This window comes from Onychostoma macrolepis, chromosome 25, assembly GCF_012432095.1.
Source record: "Onychostoma macrolepis isolate SWU-2019 chromosome 25, ASM1243209v1, whole genome shotgun sequence".
Taxonomy (NCBI): domain Eukaryota; kingdom Metazoa; phylum Chordata; class Actinopteri; order Cypriniformes; family Cyprinidae; genus Onychostoma; species Onychostoma macrolepis.
This window is the reverse complement of record NC_081179.1, coordinates 4,351,682-4,376,398: the sequence shown is the minus strand read 5'-3', so window position 1 is coordinate 4,376,398 and position 24,717 is coordinate 4,351,682. Positions and strand designations below refer to the sequence as shown.

General features: G+C 36.7%; 3 protein-coding genes across 7 annotated transcripts in view; all 3 read left to right on the top strand.

The window, feature by feature from the left end:
- The first annotated feature begins 363 nt into the window (after positions 1–363).
- Positions 364–11,517, top strand: LOC131533894 (EF-hand calcium-binding domain-containing protein 4A). Of its 3 annotated transcripts, none has more exons than XM_058766342.1 (10): positions 364–498; positions 7,157–7,389; positions 7,486–7,597; positions 8,330–8,468; positions 8,717–8,863; positions 8,959–9,049; positions 9,456–9,551; positions 9,651–9,838; positions 10,219–10,290; positions 10,561–11,517. In XM_058766342.1, the coding sequence occupies exons 2-10, from the start codon at positions 7,159–7,161 to the stop codon at positions 10,712–10,714; spliced, it is 1,230 nt and encodes a 409-aa protein (XP_058622325.1). In that variant the 5' UTR covers positions 364–498; positions 7,157–7,158; the 3' UTR covers positions 10,715–11,517. The 3 variants fall into 3 exon arrangements, with proteins under 3 accessions (XP_058622325.1, XP_058622327.1, XP_058622326.1); XM_058766344.1 differs by having other exon boundaries at positions 393–493; XM_058766343.1 differs by lacking the exon at positions 364–498 and having other exon boundaries at positions 6,536–7,389.
- A 324-nt stretch (positions 11,518–11,841) lies between these two features.
- On the top strand, positions 11,842–18,218 carry LOC131533895 (ras-related protein Rab-13-like). Of its 2 annotated transcripts, none has more exons than XM_058766346.1 (8): positions 11,842–11,916; positions 12,891–13,020; positions 13,240–13,366; positions 13,450–13,531; positions 16,106–16,220; positions 17,197–17,304; positions 17,391–17,464; positions 17,660–18,218. In XM_058766346.1, the coding sequence occupies exons 1-8, from the start codon at positions 11,846–11,848 to the stop codon at positions 17,742–17,744; spliced, it is 792 nt and encodes a 263-aa protein (XP_058622329.1). In that variant the 5' UTR covers positions 11,842–11,845; the 3' UTR covers positions 17,745–18,218. The 2 variants fall into 2 exon arrangements, with proteins under 2 accessions (XP_058622329.1, XP_058622328.1); XM_058766345.1 differs by having other exon boundaries at positions 17,388–17,464.
- Positions 18,219–18,328: 110 nt separating this feature from the next.
- The window catches only part of cd151 (CD151 molecule), a 10,766-nt gene continuing 4,377 nt past the window's right edge, over positions 18,329–24,717 (top strand). For both annotated transcript variants that reach the window (XM_058766785.1, XM_058766784.1), the window contains exons 1-3: positions 18,329–18,483; positions 20,974–21,058; positions 22,538–22,729. In XM_058766785.1, coding sequence (XP_058622768.1) covers positions 20,975–21,058; positions 22,538–22,729 — 276 coding nt within the window. In that variant the 5' untranslated portion in view covers positions 18,329–18,483; position 20,974. The remainder of the gene's footprint in view (positions 18,484–20,973; positions 21,059–22,537; positions 22,730–24,717) is intronic.

Here is a 24,717-nt window from a genome sequence, read left to right as displayed (position 1 = left end):
ATCCGGTTACCGTAACGACTGAAATATACGTGAAGAATAAATATATACAAATGTTTTTTCTAATATGTATTAAAGAAATAAACATTTCAAAAATAACTTTAATGCGTTTCTAATATAAAACAAATAACGTCAAGTTAAAGTTATATAGCCTAACCTAACCGTTTGTTTGTTTATTTTAGTGTGTATTTATGTGTGTATCTTTATCGATGTAACTTACCGTTACTGTTATTAATTCTTTGGAATTGTAAAACATTTTTCACAAGGTAACGTTAAAGAAAATTTTTATTTCATAAACGCAGTTCTGTTTTGAAATTGGGGGGACAGAGTGAAGCCTCCAAGACAATTTTGAGAGCCTTAAGAGGATTTCTTATAAGAATTACGGTATTCTGGGGCTCTTGTTTCTCTGCTGCCCGCTGCTGGATGAACTCTAGCATATAAAACACCTGCCGTTCACAGGTGACACGATACACACCTGAGCAACATCGCATCACAGGTCTGGTATGTTCTGTTTCTTTATTTATTTATTTATTTGAATCACATTTTAATTGATTATGTAGCTATTCAGTTTAACGCCTGTTTTATGTACGTACGGTTTGTCTTAAATTGAACAGTGCTGACATATGTTTTAAATTATGCATGAGATCTGAAGTGATAGACGATGTCTACTAAAAACTTAGTCTAAATTGCATGCCCTTCATCTCCTTGAGTACCATGGTTTTACCATGTTTGTGGACACCTTTTAAACACCATGGTATATGATGGTGGTATGCATATTAAATGTACCATGGTAAAACCTACCAACACCACTGATCCCACCACATACTTTTATGTATAAAGTTCATGTCTATTTTGCGTCCAAATCCATTCTGTAGACAATATTGTGAAATATTAAATGAAAATGTATTATGAGAAGTAGATGAAGTGGGTCTTTGCACATATGTTCTTGAGCATATCTGAGTGTTTATGGGTTTGCAGTTTCATCTTGACAAATGAATGATTTAACTTTTCCTGACAGGCTTGTTTTTTTTTTTTCCTTCAGTTTGATTTATTAAAAGTGGGCGCAAATAAAATACTTTATTTATGATAGTTATGTTTGATTTCCTCTAACACAGAGCACAAAACACGTGTAAACTGTATGCTTTCTTGTCTGAAGTTGACATATGGCTGTCAGGCTTTATCTCTCAGGTGATTTTCGTGTGTAATTGTAGCAAAGCTCGGGAAGTTTATTTGACCTTGAGTGTTGCAATTCCTCTATGGCTTTATTGCAGGTGTAAATATGCCATGCCCATATATTTTGGTATTCACACATAACTCGAATTATGAAATCAACATGAATGTTTTGTGTTAAAACACTGGCACTTTTTTTTCATTATGATTTAGGTCAAAATGTCATTGCAAATAACAATTTGTCAGAATGTCTCCTATAGCCTATGATGCACGCTCACTTCTCAAGCAGAACATTTGACAAATGTGTTGAAAAATGAAAACAAAACATTTTGTATTCCAAATACAGACAATGCAATGACTTCGAGTGTCACTTAAAGCAACTGTATGTAGTTTTATGTATTTTTGCGACATTGCAGCCCCCTACAGTTAAGCAAGTGATGAAACTCACTGTCTTAAATATATTACTATCATAATTACATTGGATCACTGTACCAAAATTGTTTGATATAAGACGGTGTCTTATTGTACTTATGAATGGAAAAACCGCAACTGAAAACAGCAACCGCAATATGGTGGAATAAATCCCGTCTTCTAAATAAAAGAAGCTCCGGTTGCCATAAAAACATTTATGACTTAAGACTGCACATGTGCATTGACTTATCTGTCATGGAATAGCTATTTGAGCATAAGAAACAAAAGCAAACATGGCTGCTGAGTGAACAGATTTTCCATGAAAGCGAAATTGGCTGTAAACGCACATTTGATGCTGCTGTAAAGCGATCCGCCCTTTTCACGGGATTTCGTACCCGCTAACAATTACATGTTGAATAGATGTTTGGGAAGGAAACTGGGGGGGAAACCAGAAGCCATTTGGCTTATTAGAAGTCAGTGCACCATCAGAATGATTCTGAAACTTACACTCTGAAAAGTGTAAATACAACCCAGCGCTGAGTAAAATATGGACAAACCCAGCGATTGCGTTGTTTTCAACCAACAGTTGGGTAAAATGTTTAACCCAACCGCTGGGCCAAAACAACTCAATCGCTGGGTTTGTCCACATTTTACCCAGCGCTGGGTTGTATTTAACCCAGTATTTTTTAGAGTGTACTTGATATTTTAAGGTAAACAACTTGCAAACTTACAGTTGCTTTAAGTGTCCAAATATTTTGTGGCTGTATGTATACACTCTAAAAAAAATGGTGCTATATAGCACTAAAAGTGGTTCTTTGGCTCATAATCATAGGGGAACCACTTTTGGTGCTGTATAGCACCAAATCTTGGTGCTTCAGTGGTTCTTCGGCATGACTGAGGGGCTATATAGCACCGCTACCATACAGTTAAGCTCCTGTATGGTTCTTCAGTGGTTCTTTGGGGTGATTAAGGTGCTATATATCACCACTGCCGTACAAAGAACCTGTTAAGCCCCTTTAAAGGTTCTTTACGAGCCAAAGAACCACTGTTGGTGCTGTTTAGCACCATTTTTGTTGAAGAAATACAACGCAATATGGCACCTCTTATGGTTAGCACCATTTGACAAAGGTGCTGTATAGCACCTTTAAAGATATGGTGCTATATAGCACCAAAAGTGGTTCCCCTATGATTACGAGCCAAAAACCACTTTTAATGCTATATAGCACCATTTTTTTTTAGCGTGCATTGTAATAAGGTTCAACCAACCAAAGAATTCCTTCATGTAATTGCATAAGTTTTATTTAACTGTTGGGGCCCTTGTGATTGTGTCCTCTGCAGGGCCGTGGCACCTGTTTTATCTTCTCTACAATTTTATATGATCTGAGCATATTGCTTTCCCGATATTATTGATTCAAATCAGTCACAATCACTTGGAGCTATTGTTCCAACCACAAGCCAAACCATTAATTCATTAGGCAAATATTTTATGTTTCATATGACCTGTGGTCATTTAGTATGGAGGTATTTCCCCTGCGTCCTGCCCTCATCCGCATGGCTGGCACAAACTCGTGATTATGAGTAAGTGCTCTGAATGCTGTCTATGTAAACCGAGCTAAAGTCTTTATTTGCATTTCACTTTGTTTTTGCACACACTCCCTTTCTACATGCGCGTACACACACACACACACACACACACACAGTCCTGTCACATGACTTCATCCTGTTTGCAGTTCATATCCTGGAGATATCCAGAAAGCCAAAGAAGTTGAAGAGAAATGATATTGTGACGTGTATGTGTGCGCTGCCTTGTTTGGATAGTTACCTGATTTCTATATGAGTAAATGTTATTATAATTTCACAGATGACCATCAGTTGCTGGTGGACGTATTTGTTCATGTCATGAGAGGGAGTGTCCTTAAGCCTAAGAATAAATCTTAATGCCACATCTGTCTGTCCTTGCGAAATTCCCATGTGCTTTGATACTGCCATATTTCCCACCAGCCTGCTGATTATGTAACAATTTTTCACATAGCTGTGGACTTTTGCATTTGATCAAATCATTAACCATGTTATAGGGCCTCGTATTTGTGTGAATCGATTAGGGATTGACCAACACATCGTTGAGGCAGATTGACTGTGTAACATTTTAATGCACATCTAGCCTTGCTGTCATTAAACTATATACAGTATAGTGTTGTTATTGTTAACTACAACTATTAAAAATCGTTAACAAAACTTTGCGTAAACTAACTGAAATACAACAATTACTAAAACTAAAATGGAAATAAAAATAAAAAGCTAAATAGAAAATAAAATTAACTGGTTATATAGTGTTGTTAATGTTAACTACAACTATTAGAAATTGTTAATATTTAATGTAAACAAAAATTAAACTGAAGAAAGGAAATTAAAAATATTAATAAATGCTGTAGTGTGTGTGTGTGTGTGTGTGTGTGTGTGTATACACTACCAGTCAAAGGTTTTTGAACAGTATGTTTTTAATGTTTTTTTTTTAAAGAATTCTCTTCTGCTCACCAAGCCTGCATTTATTTGATCCAAAATACAGCAAAAGCAGTAATATTGTGAAATGTTTTTACTATTTAAAATAACTGCATTCTATTGGAATATATTTTAAAATGTAATTTATTCCTGTGATCAAATCTTGAATTTTCAGCATCATTATTCCAGTCTTCAGTGTCACATGATCCTTTAGAAATCATTCTAATATGCTGATTTGCTGTTCAAGAAACATTTATTATTATTATTACTATCAATATTTAAAACAGAATAGAAAGAGCCAAAGTTCAGGATTTCTCTGAATAATAAAAAAAATACTTTTGTAACATTTATACACTATACCTTTCAAAAAAAGGTGGGCGGGGGGTAATTATAGAAATTAATACTTTTATTTAACAAGGATGCATCAAATTGATGTGACGATAGACATTTATAATGTTACAAAAGATTTCTGTTTTAGGTAAATGCTGTTCTTCTGAACTTTCTATTCATCAAAGAAACCTGAAAAAAAATATTCTCAGCTGTTTTCAACAATAATAATAATAATAATAAATGTTTTTTTGAGCAGCAAATCAGAATATCAGAATGATTTCTGAATGATCTTGTGACACTGAAGACTGGAGTAATGATGCTAAAAATTCAGCTTTGAAATCACAGGAATAAATTACATTTTAAAATATATTCAAATAGAATGCAGTCATTTTAAACAGTACAAATATTTCACAATTTTACTGCTTTTGCTCTATTTTGGATCAAATAAATGCAGGCTTGATGAGCAAAAGAGACTTCTTTTAAAAACATTAAAACTCTTATTGTTCAAAAACTATACAATATGTATACAGTATCTCACAGAAGTGAGTACACCCCTCACATTTTTGTAAATATTTTATTATATCTTTTCATGCGTCAACACTGAAGAAATGACACTTTGCTACAATATAAAGTAGTGAGTGTACAGCTTGTGTAACAGTGTAAATTTGCTGTCCCCTCAAAATAACTCAACACACAGCCATTAATGTCTAAACCGCTGGCCACAAAAGTGAGTACACCCCTAAGTGAAAATGTCCAAATTGGGCCCAATTAGCCATTTTCTCTCCCCGGTGTCATGTGACTCGTTAGTGTTACAAGGTCTCAGGTGTGAATGGGGAGCAGGTGTGTTAAATTTGGTGTTATCGCTCTCACCCTCTCATACTGGTCACTGGAAGTTCAACATGGCACCTCATGGCAAAGAACTCTCTGAGGATCTGAAAAAAAGAATTGTTGCTCTACATAAAGATGGCGTAGGCTATAAGAAGATTGCCAAGACCCTGAAACTGAGCTGCAGCACGGTGGCCAAGACAGCAGCGGTTTAACAGGACAGGTTCCACTCAGAACAGGCCTCGCCATGGTCGACCAAAGAAGTTGAGTGCACTTGCTCAGCGTCATATCCAGAGGTTGTGTTTGGGAAATAGACGTATAAGTGCTGCCAGTGCCAGCATTGCTGTAGAGGTTGAAGGGTGGGGGTCAGCCTGTCAGCGCTCAGACCATACGCCACACACTGCATCAAATTGGTCTGCATGACTGTCATCCCAGAGGGAAGCCTCTTCTAAAGATGATGCACAAGAAAGCCCACAAACAGTTTGCTGAAGACAAACAGACTAAGGACATGGATTACTGGAACCATGTCCTGCGGTCTGATGAGACCAAGCGTGTGTGGCGGCAACCAGGTGAGGAGTACAAAGACAAGTGTGACTTGCCTACAGTCAAGCATGGTGGTGGGAGTGTCATGGTCTGGGGCTGCATGAGTGCTGCCAGGACTGGGGAGCTACAGTTCATTGAGGGAACCATGAATGCCAACATGTACTGTGACATACTGAAGCAGAGCATGATCCCCTCCCTTCGGAGACTGAGCCGCAGGGCAGTATTCCAACATGATAACGACTCCTCAACCTTGCTAAAGAAGCTGAGGGTAAAGGTTGATGGACTGGCCAAGCATGTCTCCAGACCTAAACCCTATTGAGCATCTGTGAGGCATCCTCAAACGGAAGGTGGAGGAGCGCAAGGTCTCTAACATCCACCAGCTCCGTGATGAGTGGAAGAGGACTCCAGTGGCGACCTGTGAAGCTCTGGTGAACTCCATGCCCAAGAGGGTTAAGGCAGTGCTGGAAAATAATGGTGGCCACACAAAATATTGACACTTTGGGCCCAATTTGGACATTTTCACTTAGGGGTGTACTCACTTTTGTGGCCAGCGGTTTAGACATTAATGGCTGTGTGTTGAGTTATTTTGAGGGGACAGCAAATTTACACTGTTATACAAGCTGTACACTCACTACTTTACCTTGTAGCAAAGTGTAATTTCTTCAGTGTTGTCACATGAAAAGATATAATAAAATATTTACAAAAATGTGAGGGGTGTACTCACTTCTGTGAGATACTGAACATATGGTAATGGATAAAAAGATAGATATTGTAAACGCATTTTATTGACCTATATCAACCATTGGCTCCCTATATATCCGTATTATTGGCCCATATCAGTCGAGTTTCTCTGTGCTATTGCAGACGTGGAACAGGTCACTCAAGCAGGCTGGACATTTACTGAAGGAGTAGTTCTGTTTTCTTTAGCTTCCCTGTAAAATCACAAAACCATCATGTGATCACAACTGCTACATAATATCAGTACAAACAGATGTTATTGCGATATGGCATTAGTGCGGGGGAATTACAGCCAGGTAATATTGAGCGTCTCAGGTCAGAAAACATAGCACCTGTTTGAAGAACTGTTTAACATCCTGGTTAATGATTATTTGTGGATATGTAAGAAGCAGGATATTTCAAATGCCCTCAGCATTTTCCATCAATAAAGCTGACTTTGACCGATTAAATAAAGTCAGTGTTTAACTAAATCACAGTTGAAGTGCAGTAATATTAATGAATGCAAAGTTAATGTTCTAACAACAAATTTCTAGCATCAAGCTTTTTTTTTTCTTATCATTGTTTAACCTGGTTTGACCACATTAGCGACATTTTCTTACCAGCTGGTTATTTTTATTCCTGTCCGGCTGCTCTCTTTCTGCAGTTATGTCTAGCTGGTTGAAGGACGGGGTGGTGCTGGAGGGGACAGGCAGTGGTCAGATGTCGCCCCGCTCCAGACTGCGGACCCCCTTGCCGAGTCGGACGGCAAGGTTACACTCGTCAAACGATGCAACCTCTCCTGACTCAGACAGACAGGACAGAATGAGCAAAGCTAAAGAGCTCTTTGAGCTGTGTGATAAAGAGGGGAAAGGATTCATCACGAAGAGAGACATGCAGGTGAGCCTGGACGGGGTGGTGGCGTAAGTCTATGTTATATCATTTCTTTATACTAGGGATGTGTTTAATGTGTCTTATCGTGTTTAAATCCACCAGTGGCTTCAGCAAGAGCTTCCTCTGTCTCCTGAGCAGTTGGAATCAGTGTTTGAGAGTTTGGACAGAGACAGAAATGGTTACCTCACACCCCTTGAGTTCCACACGGGCCTAGGTTAGTGTGTATTAAAATGAGAAAATAAAAGTGTATGAAGTTTGTTATATAAAAATGCTTAGTCGTGTTTATATAGATAAAATCATAAAGGTGTGAATAAACGTTTTATGAAAAATAAAAAGTGTGTAAAAAGTTCTAATTAAAATGTTTAATTTTGAATTAAAAATATACATGATAAAAGAATAAAATTAATAACCAGTGTTTTTTATTATTATTTATATGCTATTATAGTATTTATTTCAAGATAATTTATTAATAATTTCATTTTATTTTTATATTTGAAAGTTTTTACAATTTTATTGTGCTTTTGTCATTTTTATTAGTTTTTTGTATAATGCTAGTTTATAATGTAGTTTCAGTAATTTTAGTTCAACTTCAACTTATTTATTTCAGTTAGTTACCAAAACAATTCTTATTTCTAATTGCATTTCTAATTCTAATTTACATGTACTTTTTTTTTTTTTTTTTGGCTAATATTTATATTTTATTTCAGCAATGTTTGAATTACTGAAAATGATATTAATAGATTTATAACTGGATACCACTTGCTGCATTAAACATACAACATAGCGATTTCATGTGTTGAAATGTTTTATTACACATTTCGTATCATTTCACATAGTATTTTTTTTTTTTAAAGTAGTATGCAGTAGGCTATAGTATACTATGTATAGTATGCATTATGATATATGCCTAAATTAAAATCTCTCTCTCTCTCTCTGTCTAAATTAGGAGAGCTTGTTGGCTCTGGGCCGGAGGAGAGAGCGAGGAGCGGAGAGGGAGAGATGGTCGGAGAGGAGAGAGTAGAGCCGATGGAGATCCGATTCACACACATCCTCATGGAGCTGGGAGCTGATAAACTCTTCAAAGAGTGAGTAAATATACACAGCTATGGTCACCACTGTGTAACAGATAAGATAGTGAGAAAGCTGTGCATGTCTGATAGATGTTTAGATCAATATTGGCTTGACAACGCCAGCATACTGTTATTGTATGCATTTAAGTTAATGTTTATGGGCTACATCTGCCAAACCCTGCTTTTTCCGCTATAGCACTTTACACAAAGTTTATATGAGCTTTTGTTTTAAAGATGATTTTATTCTTTTGCTCGTGTGTTAGTCAGTGGGAGCTGTGTACTCTGTGGTTTGAGCTCCAGAGGGACAAACCTGAGCTGCTGGGTGTTTTGGAAGAGGTTCTTTCCTACACTGTGTCTCATCTTCAGGATGCACTCAAAGAGAGAGAGAATTTAGAACAGGCACTGTACAGGTCAGCCTTCATTGCATTCTTTTATCTGTTGTAAAATAAACATGTCTTGAGATAAATGAAATGTGCTGACTGCTGAGAGTTGAAATGTCCTGCAGGAGAGAGGAAGATCATGACCGAGTGGTTCGGTCCATGTATGAAGACATGGAGAGTCAGTTAAAAGAAGAAAGAGAGAAACGACAAGCTCTGGTAAATATGCACACAAACACACACGCACTTATTTTTTATTAGAAAACAGTCCTAGTATTAGAGGAAATTATGATATTGTTCATGGTGGTTATTATAATGATGGTAATCATATAGTTCATGGTGATTGTGATAGTAATGGTGACGATATTTATGATGGTGAGGATAATATTTTTCCTGGTGATTATGATCGTTATGGTGATAATATTGCGGTGATGAATAATATTTTTGCTCCTTGTGATTATGATATCAGTGGTGAATATGCTGTTAGTAATTATATAATTCATGGTGATTATGATTATATAGATTATGGTGGTAACATTGCTCATGGTGATTATGATTGTGATGATACTGATGATGGTGATATTTTGATGATGATGGTGTGATGTTGGTCTGCTCTGTGATGAAGGACAGCATGAGGCAAGGAGACAAGAAAGAGCAGCTACTGCAAGAACTGAGGATGCGAGAACAAGAACTTGAGTTCACACTCACCAAACAGAGAGAGGTACAGACTTATCATTCACTCGACCACACGTCTGAATTATTAAACCAGCAGGAGGCTCTCTCTCACCCCACCTGTGTGTGTGTGTGTGTGTGTGTGTAGTTGGAGAGCAAGATCAACAATCTAAGCACTGATCAGACTGACACTCGCGGGGAGAACCGCCGACTGCAGAACATCAACCAGCAGCTGCAGGACCAACTGGACCAGAGCCGAGAGGAGCTCCAGCATGCTCTGAGCCAACTACAACAACTACAGAACACCATCAAACAACAGCAGAGGGGCAAAGAGAGGTGGGCTTTGAGCTTTACTTGTGAAAATGCATTGTTTGCATTACTAGTATTACTACTACACTCCAAAAGGGGTTTGCAGGAATGCAATCGATGAAGCACTTTGGTTCCTCAAAGAACCTTTCAGTGAACCGCTCTTAAAAGAACCATTTTTTTCTTTGTGTGAAGAACATTTAAAAAAAAATTCAAAGAACCTTTTTCCACTATAAAGAACTTTTTGTAGAATGTAAAGATTCCATGAATGTTAAAAGTTCTTCATGGAACCAAAAGAGCCTTCAGTTTTAGGAATCTAATGATGAAAAGTAAAGAACAAAGAAACATAAGCTGCTGTTTCCTGATGATATGCTTGTGCATTTTTCATGTCCGACTGTTTCTCATTACAGAGAAGTCCTGAAAGTGTCCCAAAACATGCAGAAAGAACGGGAAAGCCTCATGAGACAGCTGGATCTTCTCCGGTAGGGCAATCCAACTGAAATGGTCACACCTTTAGTATGTAGTATGATGAGTGTTCAAATGTAGGCATGTGTGTATCGCTCTTATCTGAAATATAAGACTATAAGAATAGACCAATCAAAACCGCTGGAGGTTTAAGATGTTTGATCAGTCATTAGCCCATCTCATTGATAACGAGGTTTGATATCTATATTCCAACGCTCAGAAAAGCCCTGTGAGGAGGAGCTTTATCTTAAAATGTAACTGGAAATCTCTCACTTTCTCTTTTGTAGAGACATGAACAAGCGTCTTCGGGATGATAAAGATGCCCATCAGACACAGAAGATGGTTAGTCAAAAAAAACCCTTCATGTCTCCCACTCCTTACCCACCATGCCGCTGTGTTCACGCCTTCTCGCCATGGGTGCGCTCTATTTACCCGTATTAACCCTGCCTTTTGCCCATGTAACATAACCCACAATGCATACCTGCAGAATGTGCAGCTAAATGCGAACAGATACATTCATCTGGATGTATTCCTATGGCTTCTGCGAGCCCATGTTACCTCGAGAATTTGAAATGTTGTGGATGACGCCAGCCATGCACTCTTCTGGAATATTCACATTTTCCAGGTGCAGCTCTGGTTAGTTTATTCTCGGGAGAGCCTTGTTCCGTTCGTCAGCCTCCAAGAGGAACAAAAACTAATGACTTGAAGGAAACTCAATGAAAGACCTTGTGTGGAACATTTGAAACTGTGAATATGGAATTTAGCCAATGTGCGCCAGTGAAATGAGTCACATTAGGAGAAAGATTGTTCCTTGTTCGGTCTGTTACAGAAACGAGTGTGATTCCAAGATAATGGTTATTTCTGTTTAAGAAGAGCCTTAATCACTTCATTCCCCTCATTTTTTATTTATTTTATTTTATTTTTTACAAAGAAAGCCAGTCAGAAAAAAAAAAGAAAAATAACATATATGTCACTTAATTTACCAATTACATTTCAGTGCCTTGAAATATATGGCACTTTACCTCATTAACTCTTATCTTATTTCATATTTTTAACTTTTTGTACTTGTAATTTAGTACAGTTTTGTTTGGTAGTTTCTTTTGAAATGAGCAGTTCTGTCCAATGACAGTTTATGTGTTTGGTCTCTGATTGACGCAAAATGAACAAAATGTAGATTATGTTAAGATTTAAAGTTGAACAAATGGATATGTTGTCAGACAGTAAACAATAAAAAAGTTTATTTATCTTGATTCATGTCATCATTTTGGGTGTTTTACTTGCATACACATACACAAGTGCTGTCGTTTCAAAACACTGTGTCAACCCATGTCACACATTTTACATAAAAAAATAATTTTAGATATATAAAAGCATTGCAAACATTTAATCAAGTGCATCACCTGAACCCATCAGTTTTGCATCAGTTACTGCTCTGGGAGACCAATATGCATATATTTTTTTACTAAATAAACTAGACATTACATTTTCTCAATTTTCATTTTAAACAATCTGCATTAAAGATTAAGCTAAAATTTCTTTCATATCTCATCAACTGTTCCTCAGACAGCTCAAATGAAGAACCCTTTGCCGAGGAAGGAATCTATACTGGGGAACTATTTTCCACCAAGGAAATCAGCAAAAAGGTGGGTATCTAACTAAACCTTATACATGCTATATTAATGCACAAGACACTCTATAAAAAGACATATATGGACATACATGTATAAGATGTGCATTTTGAAACATGGTATAGCTCTTGCCATAATTGCAGTTGCAATTATACACATTAATTACAATTCCGAGTCACAACCTTTAGTGAATACTGGGATTATTTTCCAGATCATTTGTCTTTCCCAATGCTGCAAAATGTTATTTAGCATCTTAAAAAATATATGAAGAGTTTATTTGCAAAAGCAGATAACTCTGTTTTTATACATTTTCTTAAATCATGTTTTTATTGTGTTATCAACAACCAAACTGCAGTTTGATTAATATTAATTGGAATGCAGGACAAAAAAACCCATGATTTTTGAACATTTTTAAAAACAGAGTTATCTGTTTTTGCAAATGAACTCTTCATATGTTTCCAGTTTTCCATTCCTGCTAATGAAAACAGCTCTCACACATTTTATTGTTATTGTTATTATTGTTATTTTAGTATCATTGATATAACTATTTTAGTTTTAAATCTTATTAATTATTATGATTATTATTTTAAAGTGTCTAGTTCTTATCAATTTTTATTTCTGTTTTAGTTTTAGTTATTTTAGTACTTTAAGTACTTAAATAAAATGAGAAATGCTGCCTTGGCAACTAACTGAACTAAAATAAGTTTAATGTTTTTCAATATTTCAGTTAACAGTTATTTTAAGCAACAGATTTTTTATAGTTTTAGTTTCAATTTGATCTTTACTTATCGATAATAAGCCTGGTTTATTGCTGGTCCAAGTTGGTCTACTAGGTTCCAGAAACCAGGTTCACTAGTCTAGTTAACCATCTAGACCAACTTGGACCAGTTTTTAGCAGGATTTTTTGAGCAATGATAGAGGGCAATTCAAAGATTTTGAATTATTTAACTTTTTTTTAAAAAATTAAAATAATTTAATTCCTTTTAAAGGCAGTTGATGGAAAACCCAAATGACGAGTCTGAGGATTCAGACAGCTCGCTAACAGATTCAAGTCCGAAAAGACTCTCTATAGCTGAAGAAAGAGAAGACAAAACTACCTGCCAGTCAGAGAAAACCATGGTACTTGTGTTTTTACTGTAAAATACAATGTCATAACTGCTTATTACTCTCTGTATGGCTGTGTCTTGGATGCAAATAGCAGTAGATGACACTTTCTGTCACTTCCAAACACAACAAACAATGTTGAGCTCATTAATTCTTGATTTTAATAGCAAATCAAATATTTACCTGCTTGATGTGGCTTTCCAGAAAAACCCTTCCTTCTTCTTTCTCCTCCAGAGCGCATTGCATGACCTGCAGCGTGTGTTTAAGGTGGTGTTTTTGGGGAACTCTGCAGTAGGAAAGAGCTCGTTCATCCATCACTACTGCAGCGGCCACTTCCCCAATAACTTGGCCTCAACTGTGGGTGAGAGACGCTAGACATTTTATGCTCTTGCTTAACTTAATTCCTTTAGTGTGCTGACATGTCATGTGATGATTGATTGACAGGAATGGATTTTCAGGTCAGGAGTGTGATGCTTGATTCAACACCAGTCGCTCTGCAACTGTGGGACACCGCAGGGCAGGAGAGGTCAGATGTCCCAAAAATGGTTTAATAGAACCAACAGACTGATTTACATAATCTACAATGCAAGATGAGGTTATTAAAAGCAACTGTATGTAGTTTTGTATATTTCCTTTGGATCCCCCTAGAAGTAAAAGAGAGGAATTCACTGTCGAAATTGCAGTGGAAAGTCCCTTTCAAGGAAAGTCTGTTCACTCGGTGGCCATATTTGCAACGCCTCCGGGCAGCTCAAACAAGACCAAGTCCTATCTAAATGAATGGGGGAATCCTGAAATCTCAAAAACTGCTCGATGAACTCGCAATTAAATTAAAATTTTCAAATCAGCAACCAAATCTGAAATGCACTGCCCCATGAATGTTGTTTCTTATGCTCAAACAGCGTTTAAAAAGCTTATTTTACAGGCTAGACCAGCCAATGCGAATGCGTAGCTCCAACACGCTTATGACTGCGCATGCACATTGGCTGGACTAGCCTCAGGTTTCTATGGGAACCAGAGCTTCTAACGGCTGCTGCAGTGACACAATGACTTTACCAATCAGCGATTGGCTCTTTCATTTAGAAGGCGGGACTATCCCACCATATTGCACGTTGCAGTTTCTCCCAGTATAGGAGTGAACTGTCTTTGTATTTCTATAGGTGCATCTCAAATCGCTTACTTATGCAGTATTCTATGATGTTTTGTAGTACAAATAGTGTGAGTAGTGTGCTCACACTGAAAAGTTCATATAAGTGGTAGTGTATAGTGAGTTATTTGGGATGCAGTTTTACGGTGCGTTCCAGATAGGATATATCGCCCTCTGAAGGGCACTTTGGAGTGAAAACCATAGATATACGTAGATGCTTCATTAGCGACTGTTTCTATGGGCCACTACACATAAGCCGTCCGCCATATTGTAATGGTCAACTTGACATCATTCACCATACTAACCAGTGAATATAAGAAGATGCCATAATCCTGCACAGCCATAGTATGGTGAATGACGTCAAACTGACCGTTCCAAGATGGCAGACGCATCCACGTGCTTGGAGCAGTCGAATGGGAATCTATATCTATGGTGAAAACAATCATGGCCACCATATTTATTCGGTTCCAAACCGAAGTGCTCAAAACTGGCCACTTCAAAGGGCCCTTCGGAATGAAGGATTTCAAAGAGTACAACTGATGGACACTTCAGTCCCCCCATGATCTTTTACACTTATTCTTTCCATGATGACGGTGCCTCCGTGTAGGGCACTTCAAGAAACAGTTGTTTGGTCCCCCTACTCTTGGGGACCCCCAGCTACCACATATTTTGTATGTCTCTCTCATAGGCCACACCCAATTCAAGTCTTGCAGATTCTACTAATGAGCTGATGAGTTGAATCAGGTGTGTTAAATGAGGGAGACATACAAAATATGTTGTGGTTGGGGGTCCCCAGGACAGGTTTGAGAACCACTAGGCTTGTTTGAGATGAGCAAAATCTGCGCAGAACCGATCACCGGTGCATGCCGGTTAGAAAAGTGTCCGAGTTACGTCCGCCGTGCTCTGATGTCTTGCTGACGTGTGCCAAAAAACTCCTGCGACGGCGAGGCGGCTGTGTCGGATTGAGCAGTCGCGTGCAGTTGCTTTCCACCGACTGCGCTGATCAAAAGCATGATGGGAAACGACACAGCTTAATGCTCATTGGTTCAGACAACCGTGATGCTGACTTCTCTTCTAAAAATTTTTATTTTTTAAATCTGATTTCATGTGATTATGTATCTAAATTATGCATGAATATTCCCAAACACTATGACAGCGTGATCTCTGTGAGATATGTGATTGTTGTCATATTTCTATAAAAATCTAAAATACATGTTTGTATTAAAGTAAAAATGAATGATAAATATGCCTTTCATATGGAATTAAATAGCAAGCACTTTGAGTGTCTTGTTCATCATATTTATATTCATATAAAAGCAACAGAACTGAAATTATATCATGTTTATCAGCAGCACAGCATATGAGTGAGAATAACGCGATATCCGCTTTTGATCTCGTATGTATCTGTTCCACTTCGAGAGGGCAGAACTGTTGTCTTGACTGCTCTTATTTCACTCCTCCCCTCACTGCAGCTGCCTACTCTCACCTACATTTCAGGCCAGGCGAGGCGCATCTCAAACAAGCCTACTGCCATTTTGCATATTTCCTTAATCAAACACACCTGATTCAGGTCACCTGCTTATTAGTAGAGACTCACAGACTTGAAATGGGTGTGTCAGACAAAAGAGACATGCAAAATGTTCAGTGTTGGGGTTCCTCCAGGAATGTGGTTGAGCACCACTGTCCTACACCCTTCAAAGCTCTCACTCTGGAGGGTAAACCCTTTGAAGGGATGAGCCCAGAGACAGTCTTTGGCTGTACACAAGCATTTGTTGCTGTTGTAAAACAATCCAAAATTTTCGCGGAATTTCGTACCCGCTCACCAAACTTTACATACAGACGTTTGGAAAGAAACTTCAGTGTGCCATCAGAATGATTTTAAACTGATGTTTCAAGGTTAAAAAACTAATCTACAGCTGCTTTAAATCTCCAAAGATCTCCTGTCGCCCTCATCAGGTTCCACAGCGTCACGCAGCAGTACTTTCGCAGAGCAGACGGAATCATCGCTATGTATGACATCACGCATGAGCCGTCATTCACGGCTGTCCGCCATTGGTTGGATCAGGTGCAGGTCAGTCTAATTTGATTAAATATTCAGTTTACCTTCTGCAAGAGGAAATGTCTTCAGTATTTCAAGGTGAAAGAAAAATAATAGTCTGAACCCTGTCGGAAAATCCAAATCAGTATCAGTTATTTATGATTTCTAGCTAGTCTACTCTGAATGTTTATGGTCACTAAGATAACCCATTGTTAGTTAAAGCCATCGTTAGTTGATTTAGTTTCAACCTGCTTGAGCATCTTTGTAAACTGGTTAAAGTCGGTAGACCACTTTGGACGAGCATTAACCTTTAACATTATATAAACCAGCTTGAATTGCCTTTGTGTTATTTTATTCCTGTCTAAATACCTGTTCCTGTTTTTTTTTTTTTAAATGTTTAATATATATATTATTTTATAATTTATATATAAATATGTATTTATTTATATTTGCATATTTTTATGAAATAAAACTTCATATAATAAAAAAATATTGTAACATCACAGATGGTGTGTGTGTGTGTGTGTGTGTGTGTGTGTATATATATATATATATATATATAATTGTGTATATAATATATATTATTGTTTAACAATTTAACAAGATTTCCTTTTTGGCTAACATCACAAATCTTGTTTTTTAAAAAAATTTTATTTTTCTCAGTGAATATTCTATTTTCCTCAATAGTGAGTATTCACGAACAGGCCAAAATTAAATAAATAAACAAATAAAACTAGGGTAAAACCTCACAGGTGCGGATACAAACTGCTTGGACTGGTTACATAGTATGGCAACATTTGTATGCAAAAGGTGTGCTTACACTGCTTTGCATACACATCAGTGTGTGGCTTTGATTGAAGGTTTACAGTGAAATTAGTAAGAGAGTGTATTTAGCATGTGCCTTAATCTGTTTATGTTGACTGTGTGTGACCCTGTGATTGGTTTATGGGATTAGACTGAGTATCATTCTGTGTGTGTGTGTGTGTGTGTGTGTGTGTGTGACTGGCAGGAAAAGATGGCTGAGGGGGCGTGTCTGATGTTGCTAGGCAATAAAACAGACCTGGTGGCTGCAGACAGGAGGGAGGTGACAAGAGCACAAGGCCGCAGGCTGGCGGAGGTGATCATCGTTTCCGACTGATCTCAGTCATTTGCATGTGTTGGTGTTTGTATAAAGAGTTTTGATGTTGTGTGTCTTGACAGCAGTACCAGGCTGAGTTCTATGAATGCAGTGCTAAGAGTGGACAGCAGGTGGAGGAGGCCATGACCCACCTGACCAGGTGTAAAACTGGATTAAAGATATTTCATATTCAGCGATCACAAGTGAAATGTCTTTTTCCAATGCAGTAAATAATATAATAGAGTAAAATGATAAAATAAAAGAGTCTTTGTTTATTGCTGAAGTAGCAATTCAAATAGAAAACATGTAGGATGCAGATTTTGTTTTGTTATTTTATTTTTTCTCTATGTCTCAGGTTACTTGCCTCACAGGAGGACAAGCAGTGCGAGTCTGTGCTCCGTCTGGACGTCTCTGCCAACAGAGGGCGCTGCTGCAAATAATTGGAGCATCACTTCAGAATTCAGCGACGACTTGACTCATGAATATTAATTAGGTCACTTGACGCTCAAAGAATTTACAAACAACCTATGAATATTCATAAGCTAAAGGATTCGAAGTGGATATAGAGTCCACCTCTGAACATCAGCTAAATTGATAACCATTTTCAGCAAGGTAAAAAGTTATAAAACAGTATCAGGAACAGTGCTATGATCATTTTAACATTACTACACACTCCAACTGGCGATCTGTTACACAACACTATATGTGTGGTACACTTTTTATACTCAAATACATTTATCATCATCAGTCTAATGTTAGAAAGTAATGCCTGCATGAGTATTTTCATAATAATTATTAGTATTAATTTGTGGACTTGGACCATAAAATGCCATTTTTGGGAACACAAAATTAAAAGTTATGTTTGCATGAACTGTTTTCTTTGTAAATATTGTAAATAAACACTCTATCAGTTATTTGTTTTTGGGACTGGAGCAATAAATGTTGTTTGTTCTACAGCGCCGTCTCTCGGCGCTTTGTGTTATTACATGGCGTGAACGCGCTGCGCGCTCCCTAGAATACAGAAGCCCCCTGACGCGCGTGCACGAGAGCAGTGCCCACAACAAACGCGGACAGAAGGGCAAAGACAGACCCCTGGAGTAAAAGCGGACTCTCAAACATAATTAAAAATAAAATAAAATACGACCTTCAACGGGATATTCATTCAATCACGTCCTTCAGGTGAGTGCGAGATTTCAAACAAGAACTTTTATTATTCTTTTGAAATCGTTCGTTTGCAGGTCATAAGTGGGCAGCGTTTTTAATATGGTGTGATTTATGAGTTTATGAATAAAAATAAATTACACTTTTGTCCTCAAACGCAATTTTTAGCCAAAGTAACCTACTGTTATTTTATATTTTTGTCATTGTCGTGTTGAAGACTTTCATTAGAAGCGCCATAAACGTTTTCATAATATTTGTTAAAACTTAATTACTTAACTTAGGCTACTCTAATGATGCGCTTTATAATTAGAGTCTTGTAGTTTGATACAGTTGCAGGTAACAGGATCTGTAATAAATTCCTCAGATTCTTCAGATGCTGAGGTGTGACAGATTTAAAATGAACCAGAAGACATGAACACAGTTCAGCCCGTGACATGTACAGTATATGAGACACACATGATGCTTTGAAAAATCTGAATAATTTATTCCTATGGTGACCAGACTCTCCATTCAGATAAATGTGGCTCCCCAAAACAAATTTATTAGCAAAAAATAAATGGTTTATTTCCTTAAACCTACAGAATAATATATTATATTATACTGTAGGTTTAAGCAAATAAACATTTTTTTTTTTTTTTAATCAATCATATACAGAAACCCAAATAGGAAATAAAATAAACATGTGTTCTATTCCGTGTCTTAAACTCTTGAAACATTGGTGTCTCATATTTTAGAGCAAAAATCTATTAAATCTGTATGTGGGTGCATATGAAAAAAAAAAAATGAGATGTAGCTTCCTTTGTAATTGTTAACATTTTCATAAGTAACTCTAATTTAATTACACATTTTTTCTCAGTAACTGTAACTGATTACAATTACATTATTTTGTAATTAAATTAGTTCCGTTACATGTCATTAATTACTCCCCAACACTGGTTATAGGCCTATATAATAGAATAAAAGAATATAATTTGCTATTTATTTGCTGTCAGCAGCATGCCCCAAAACAGACAGGTGTAAAAACACAAGCCTTAGTGTCTTGGTGGCGTCTGTTTCCCACACGGCAGACGTGTTGGTGTTAGTCAGGCGGCTGGAGTTATATATCTACTCATGGAGGCGGCTGGGTGAGGTTACAGTAGTAAAAGTTTCTCTCTCTCTGTGAGTCACTCATCCTGTTGCTGTAGTATAGGACAGAGAGAGAGAGAGAGAGAGCATAATTCTGACTAAAAACAGTTTCCTGGACAGAGGCCCGCATCCACACCCACCCCTGAAATGAACTGCACACGTTTATTTACTCAGAGTAAGAATTCACTAACTTCATACTGTCAGTATACTACTATTCTATTTCACCCAAAAAAAAAAAAAAAAAAAAAAATTGTTATATAGAAAAATATTTGTAATATTTACACTACTGTTCAAAAGTTTAGGTCAGTAAGATTTTTTTTTTTTTTTTTTGAGAGAGAGAGAGAGAGAAAAAGTACTGCTTTTTTTCAATAAGTATACATTAGATGAATCAAAACTGACAGTAAAGATATTTATAATGTTATAAAATATTTCTATTTCACATAAATGCTGTTATTTTTCAAAAAATATCAAAAAATAATGAAAAAATGTAGCATAGTTTCCATAAAAATACGAAGCAGCACAACTGCTTTAATAAGAAATGTTTCTTCACTGTAAAAATGATGTAATCAGTAAGTCATGGCAACTTAAGTTTTTACATTACTTACACTCATCAAATTAAGTTGAGCAAATTCAAACCTTTTTATGAGTTACATGAAATTCAACTTGAATTTTTAAGTCAGTTTAATGTAATTTAAGCAGAAATGACAACCAAGTTGATTATACTTAACAATTGAAGGCAGCAACTGAACTTAAGTTTTTATTTTGAAATAGGTTTAAATGAATTAAGAATGATTTCTGAAGGATCATGTGACTGAAGACTGGAGTAATGATGCTGAAAATTCAGCTTTGCATAACAGCAATAAAAAAAACACAAAAGTTATTTTAAATGTAAATAATATTTTACAATATTGTTTTTGCATATATATTATATATTATTATATATTGCAGTATTATACACCTTATGCGCTCTCAAATAAGCTCTTAAGCAGCAAACAACGTTATAAATCAGAAGCTATGTTATTTTACCCAAGGTAATATTTCCTTGCATTATATTACATCACATGAGAACCAACTTCAGTAAACATTAGCAGCAGGAATGAAGATTGCGGGAAACCAAAATCTAACAATATGATTTTAGGATGAAATAAGTCCTGCACATGTGCTTCACCCAACAGCCGTAATTCACTGAACTTGGCCTCACAAATGTCAGTTCGGTCACATTGTTTTAAATTCTGTGTAAAGGAAGGGTTAGTTCTGTCCAAACGGCCTGTAGTAGATAAAGACCAGCCTCTCGGGGGATGTTAAGCTGGATTCATGGTTTTTCTCAGACCTGTCAAGTGGATGCCATCTTGAAAGAGTTTGTAAAATCTATTACCGTTTCAGGATGGCAGATGCTGAGGATAAAACCAATACCTGTGGGACAATATGCCTCAAATACCTTCTGTTCATCTTCAGTCTTTTCTTTTGGGTGAGTTTGTACTTTGGTTTGATCTTGTTTAGTCTGAGGATCTGTTGAGAAAATAGCTAAAACTAGCCTAAAGTGGTTTCCTGTTCAATTAGCTGGTATAACTAGCCTATACTAGCTGAATGAACAATAAACCAGTTTAGGCTAGTTTTATGTGGTCTTCCAAAAAAGGCCAAAGTGGGGCCGGTTGCATAAACATAGCCACTATGTTAGGACTGTGTTTTAAGAACTAGTTTGACCAACTAGCAGTTAACCAAGAGATAACCAGTCTTACTTTTCAGATTCAAAGTAGACCAATCTACCATTTTGTAACTGAATTTAGAAAGTTAATGACCAGTCTTGAAGAAACAAAATTATATAACTAACTTTTTAAGACTAGTCTAAGCAGTGTATGCAACTGGCCCCTGGTGTTTATCTGGTCAGCCAGTTGCTGTCTCAAACTGAACAGCTGACAGATAACCTAACCAGACCAGCTTGACCATAGAAAACCGACTCAATAGCAGTGTTATTATTATTATTTATATACCACTAAAGCATTTATTGATAGTATAATTAATAAATTAATTATATATTATTATATTAAATAATATATTATATACTATATTTACTTATATCTATTAATAATGAGCTTTTATTTTTATATTTTAAGTTTATTTCATTTATTAATTCTGTTATGTGCTTGTCATATTTAATAGTATTTTAATAATTCTCTTTAATTAATGTTTTATTTCAGTTTTAGTAAATGTCCTACTTCAACTTCATTTAACAACAACAACAACAACAACAACAAATCACAAACATGACACTTTAATAATTTTATATGTACTGATTTATTCATTAATGTGCAATATGTTATATATTTTAAACAAATTATGAGCTCTAAAAGATTTTCTGAATTTTTACAACTCTTTTGCTTTAGACTTTTTACAAATGTTAAATCTTAAAATAAAATTTTAAGGTTACCACTGCATCTTTCTGGAAAAAAAAAAATCAGTGACTGAATATAGTTTATTTATAGTTATTTTCAAAGCTTTATAAAATAACTTCATTATTGTTTATTTAATTCTAACAAACAAGTTCTTGTTAAAAACTAACCAAAATTAAAAATTATTTTCTTATAATTTCTGCACAGGAGAGACTTGGTGTTGTTTCCAAACAAAAGGAAATATATCGGTATCGGCATCAGCTACCGTCAAAAATGAGTAGAAAAATATCGGCATATCGGATATCGGCAAAAATCCAATATCGTGCATATATATAAAGTTCAATTACCAAAAACAATTTTGAATAGTTTTTGTTTTAGTTAATCATAGCTTGGTTTAAGCTATTGTTGTTTAAATGTATTTGAAAAGAAATATCCTCTGTTTTCCTTTCTAAGGATGAATGAATTCACTGTAAAGCATCAAATTTAACAACATCAATAAGTTTAGTAAATTCTGCTTCAGAAAGAGCCAGTTTTATGACTGTACCTCATCCTCCCAGCTGGCAGGTGGCGCTGTGATGGCAGTGGGAATATGGACTCTGGTGGATAAAAGCGACTACATCAGCCTTCTGTCCTCCAGCACCTACTCGGCCGCGGCCTTCATCCTGATTGGTGCGGGGACCATCGTGGTGCTCACCGGGATACTGGGCTGCTGCGCCACAATAAGGGAACAAAGAGGTCTTCTTATAGTGGTGAGAGAGCATTATGGGTAACATTACAACTGACAGCAGACAGTCGTCACAACCACAATTCAAAGGTGTCAGGCATGTTTAAATTTTTAAAGTATTGCAATGTGGTTGCCAGGGTGTTCTGAGTGTTTTAAAGAGTCTGATATGTGGTTGCTAGGGTGTTCTGAGTGTTTTAAAGAGTCTGGTATGTGGTTGCTAGGTTGTTCTGTGTTTTACTAGGGTGTTCTGGGTGTTTTAAAGAGTCTGGTATGTGGTTGCTAGGGTGTTCTGAGTGTTTTAAAGTATTGCAATGTGGTTGCTAGGGTGTTCTGGGTGTTTTAAAGAGTATGGTGTGTGGTTGCTAGGGTGTTTTGGGTGTTTTAAAGAGTCTGGTATGTGGTTGCTAGGGTGTTTTGGGTGTTTTAAATAGTCTGGTGTGTGGTTGCTAGGGTGTTCTGCGTGTTTTAAAGTATTGCAATGTGGTTGCTAGGGTATTTTGGGTGTTTTAAAGAGTCTGGTATGTGGTTGCTAGGGTGTTCTGGGTGTTTTAAAGAGTCTGGTATGTGGTTGCTAGGGTGTTATGAGTGTTTTTAAAATATTGCAATGTGGTTGCAAGGGTGTTCTGGGTGGTTGCTAGGGTATAGCTGTGCAGTTACTACAGTCTTTTGAGTGTTACTATGTGGTTGCTAGGGTGTTTTGAGTGTGTTTAAAGCATTACTATGTGGTTGCAAGGGTGTTCTGGGTGGTTGCTAGGTCCCTGAGTCAAAACATTCCAACCTCAGACAAAAAAGTCTCTTATCATATATCACAGTGCAGGATGACTTACGTGTGAATTACATGTTTCATATTTATAATTTGTTTTGTTTGGTTAACTCACCCTAAATTGTGTTGCCTGACTAAGGAAGCACCACCAACACAAAGGCTATTTTAACAAAGGAAGGAACCAAGTGAATGTTTTTGGCCATATAAATGTTTCTGATGAATCATCTCAGAGCAGCCTTTGAAAAGATCAACACAAAAACCTCTACCCCTCTGAGTGAACTATTATGAGTAATGGACAAAGTGGACAGTGTAAACACTGGATTACAGTAGCCGTGTGGATTCCTGCACACAGAAGCCAGGGATTATTCTGGGAACATGCGGTCACACTAACGTGACTTTTTTTGTGCTTTCTAAATCAGTTTGATGGTGCTCATATGTGTGTCTCTTAGTTGTCTCAAAGCTGTCAACATATCTGATTTAAATAAAGACGCGTGTATCTTTAAGAGGTCAGACTTAGCAACTGAGTCATAACTGAGGAATGACTGCCAGCAGGGAGAGAGAGAGGGAGTATAGAGGAATGAGTAGGGAGTGAATCCAGAATAGAGGAATGAAAGGAGAGTGGTGGGCACAGAAAACAGAGAGAAAATACAGAACAAATACAGGCTGAGAGAAGAATAATAATGCTTTTAACCTTTATCAGCTGCGTAAAATTCCTCAGATGCCATTTGTTCACATTTCCAACAGCTGATGAACATCAGAGAGACTCTAGTAAAGAAGTAATATATTTAAAATACATTTATTTCATACTAAGTGTAGTTCAAATCATATCGCTCGAGACTTACAGATATTGGAGTATCACTTGTGTACAATGCGCATTTCTTAATATTAAGCTGTCTTTATTGATGAGGATTGTATGATCTTTGAATAATAGCACAAGCAAATTAGCACAAGCAAATATACTTCAGTATATCTTTAGTTGGACTTCAGCACTACTTTCACACAATTAAAGTGCATTAAGTACAAAATTAGTTGTTCCAATTTATCAGACTTTAACTATACCAGTTTAGTATACCAGCAGGGTATTATTAAGTACATAAATATGTGAATGTATTTGTACAATGACAATGACAGCATTTTCAGATGCTCCTTCAGTTTGGCTGAACTATCCCTTTAAAAGAACAGTCAAAAATGAAATTGTCAATATTTACTGACCCTCAAACCTGGTGTCAAAATATGTGTATTAATAAAAA

Coding starts and splice junctions, on each gene's coding strand:
- LOC131533894 (XM_058766342.1), top strand. CDS start 7,159: ATGTCTAGCTGGTTGAAGGACGGGGTGGTGCTGGAGGGGACAGGCAGT. Junction 7,390..7,485: donor TCACGAAGAGAGACATGCAG/GTGAGCCTGGAC, acceptor TAAATCCACCAG/TGGCTTCAGCAAGAGCTTCC. Junction 8,864..8,958: donor TTAGAACAGGCACTGTACAG/GTCAGCCTTCAT, acceptor AATGTCCTGCAG/GAGAGAGGAAGATCATGACC.
- LOC131533895 (XM_058766345.1), top strand. CDS start 11,846: ATGAAGAACCCTTTGCCGAGGAAGGAATCTATACTGGGGAACTATTTT. Junction 11,917..12,890: donor CCAAGGAAATCAGCAAAAAG/GTGGGTATCTAA, acceptor TTCCTTTTAAAG/GCAGTTGATGGAAAACCCAA. Junction 17,305..17,387: donor AAGGCCGCAGGCTGGCGGAG/GTGATCATCGTT, acceptor GTGTCTTGACAG/CAGTACCAGGCTGAGTTCTA.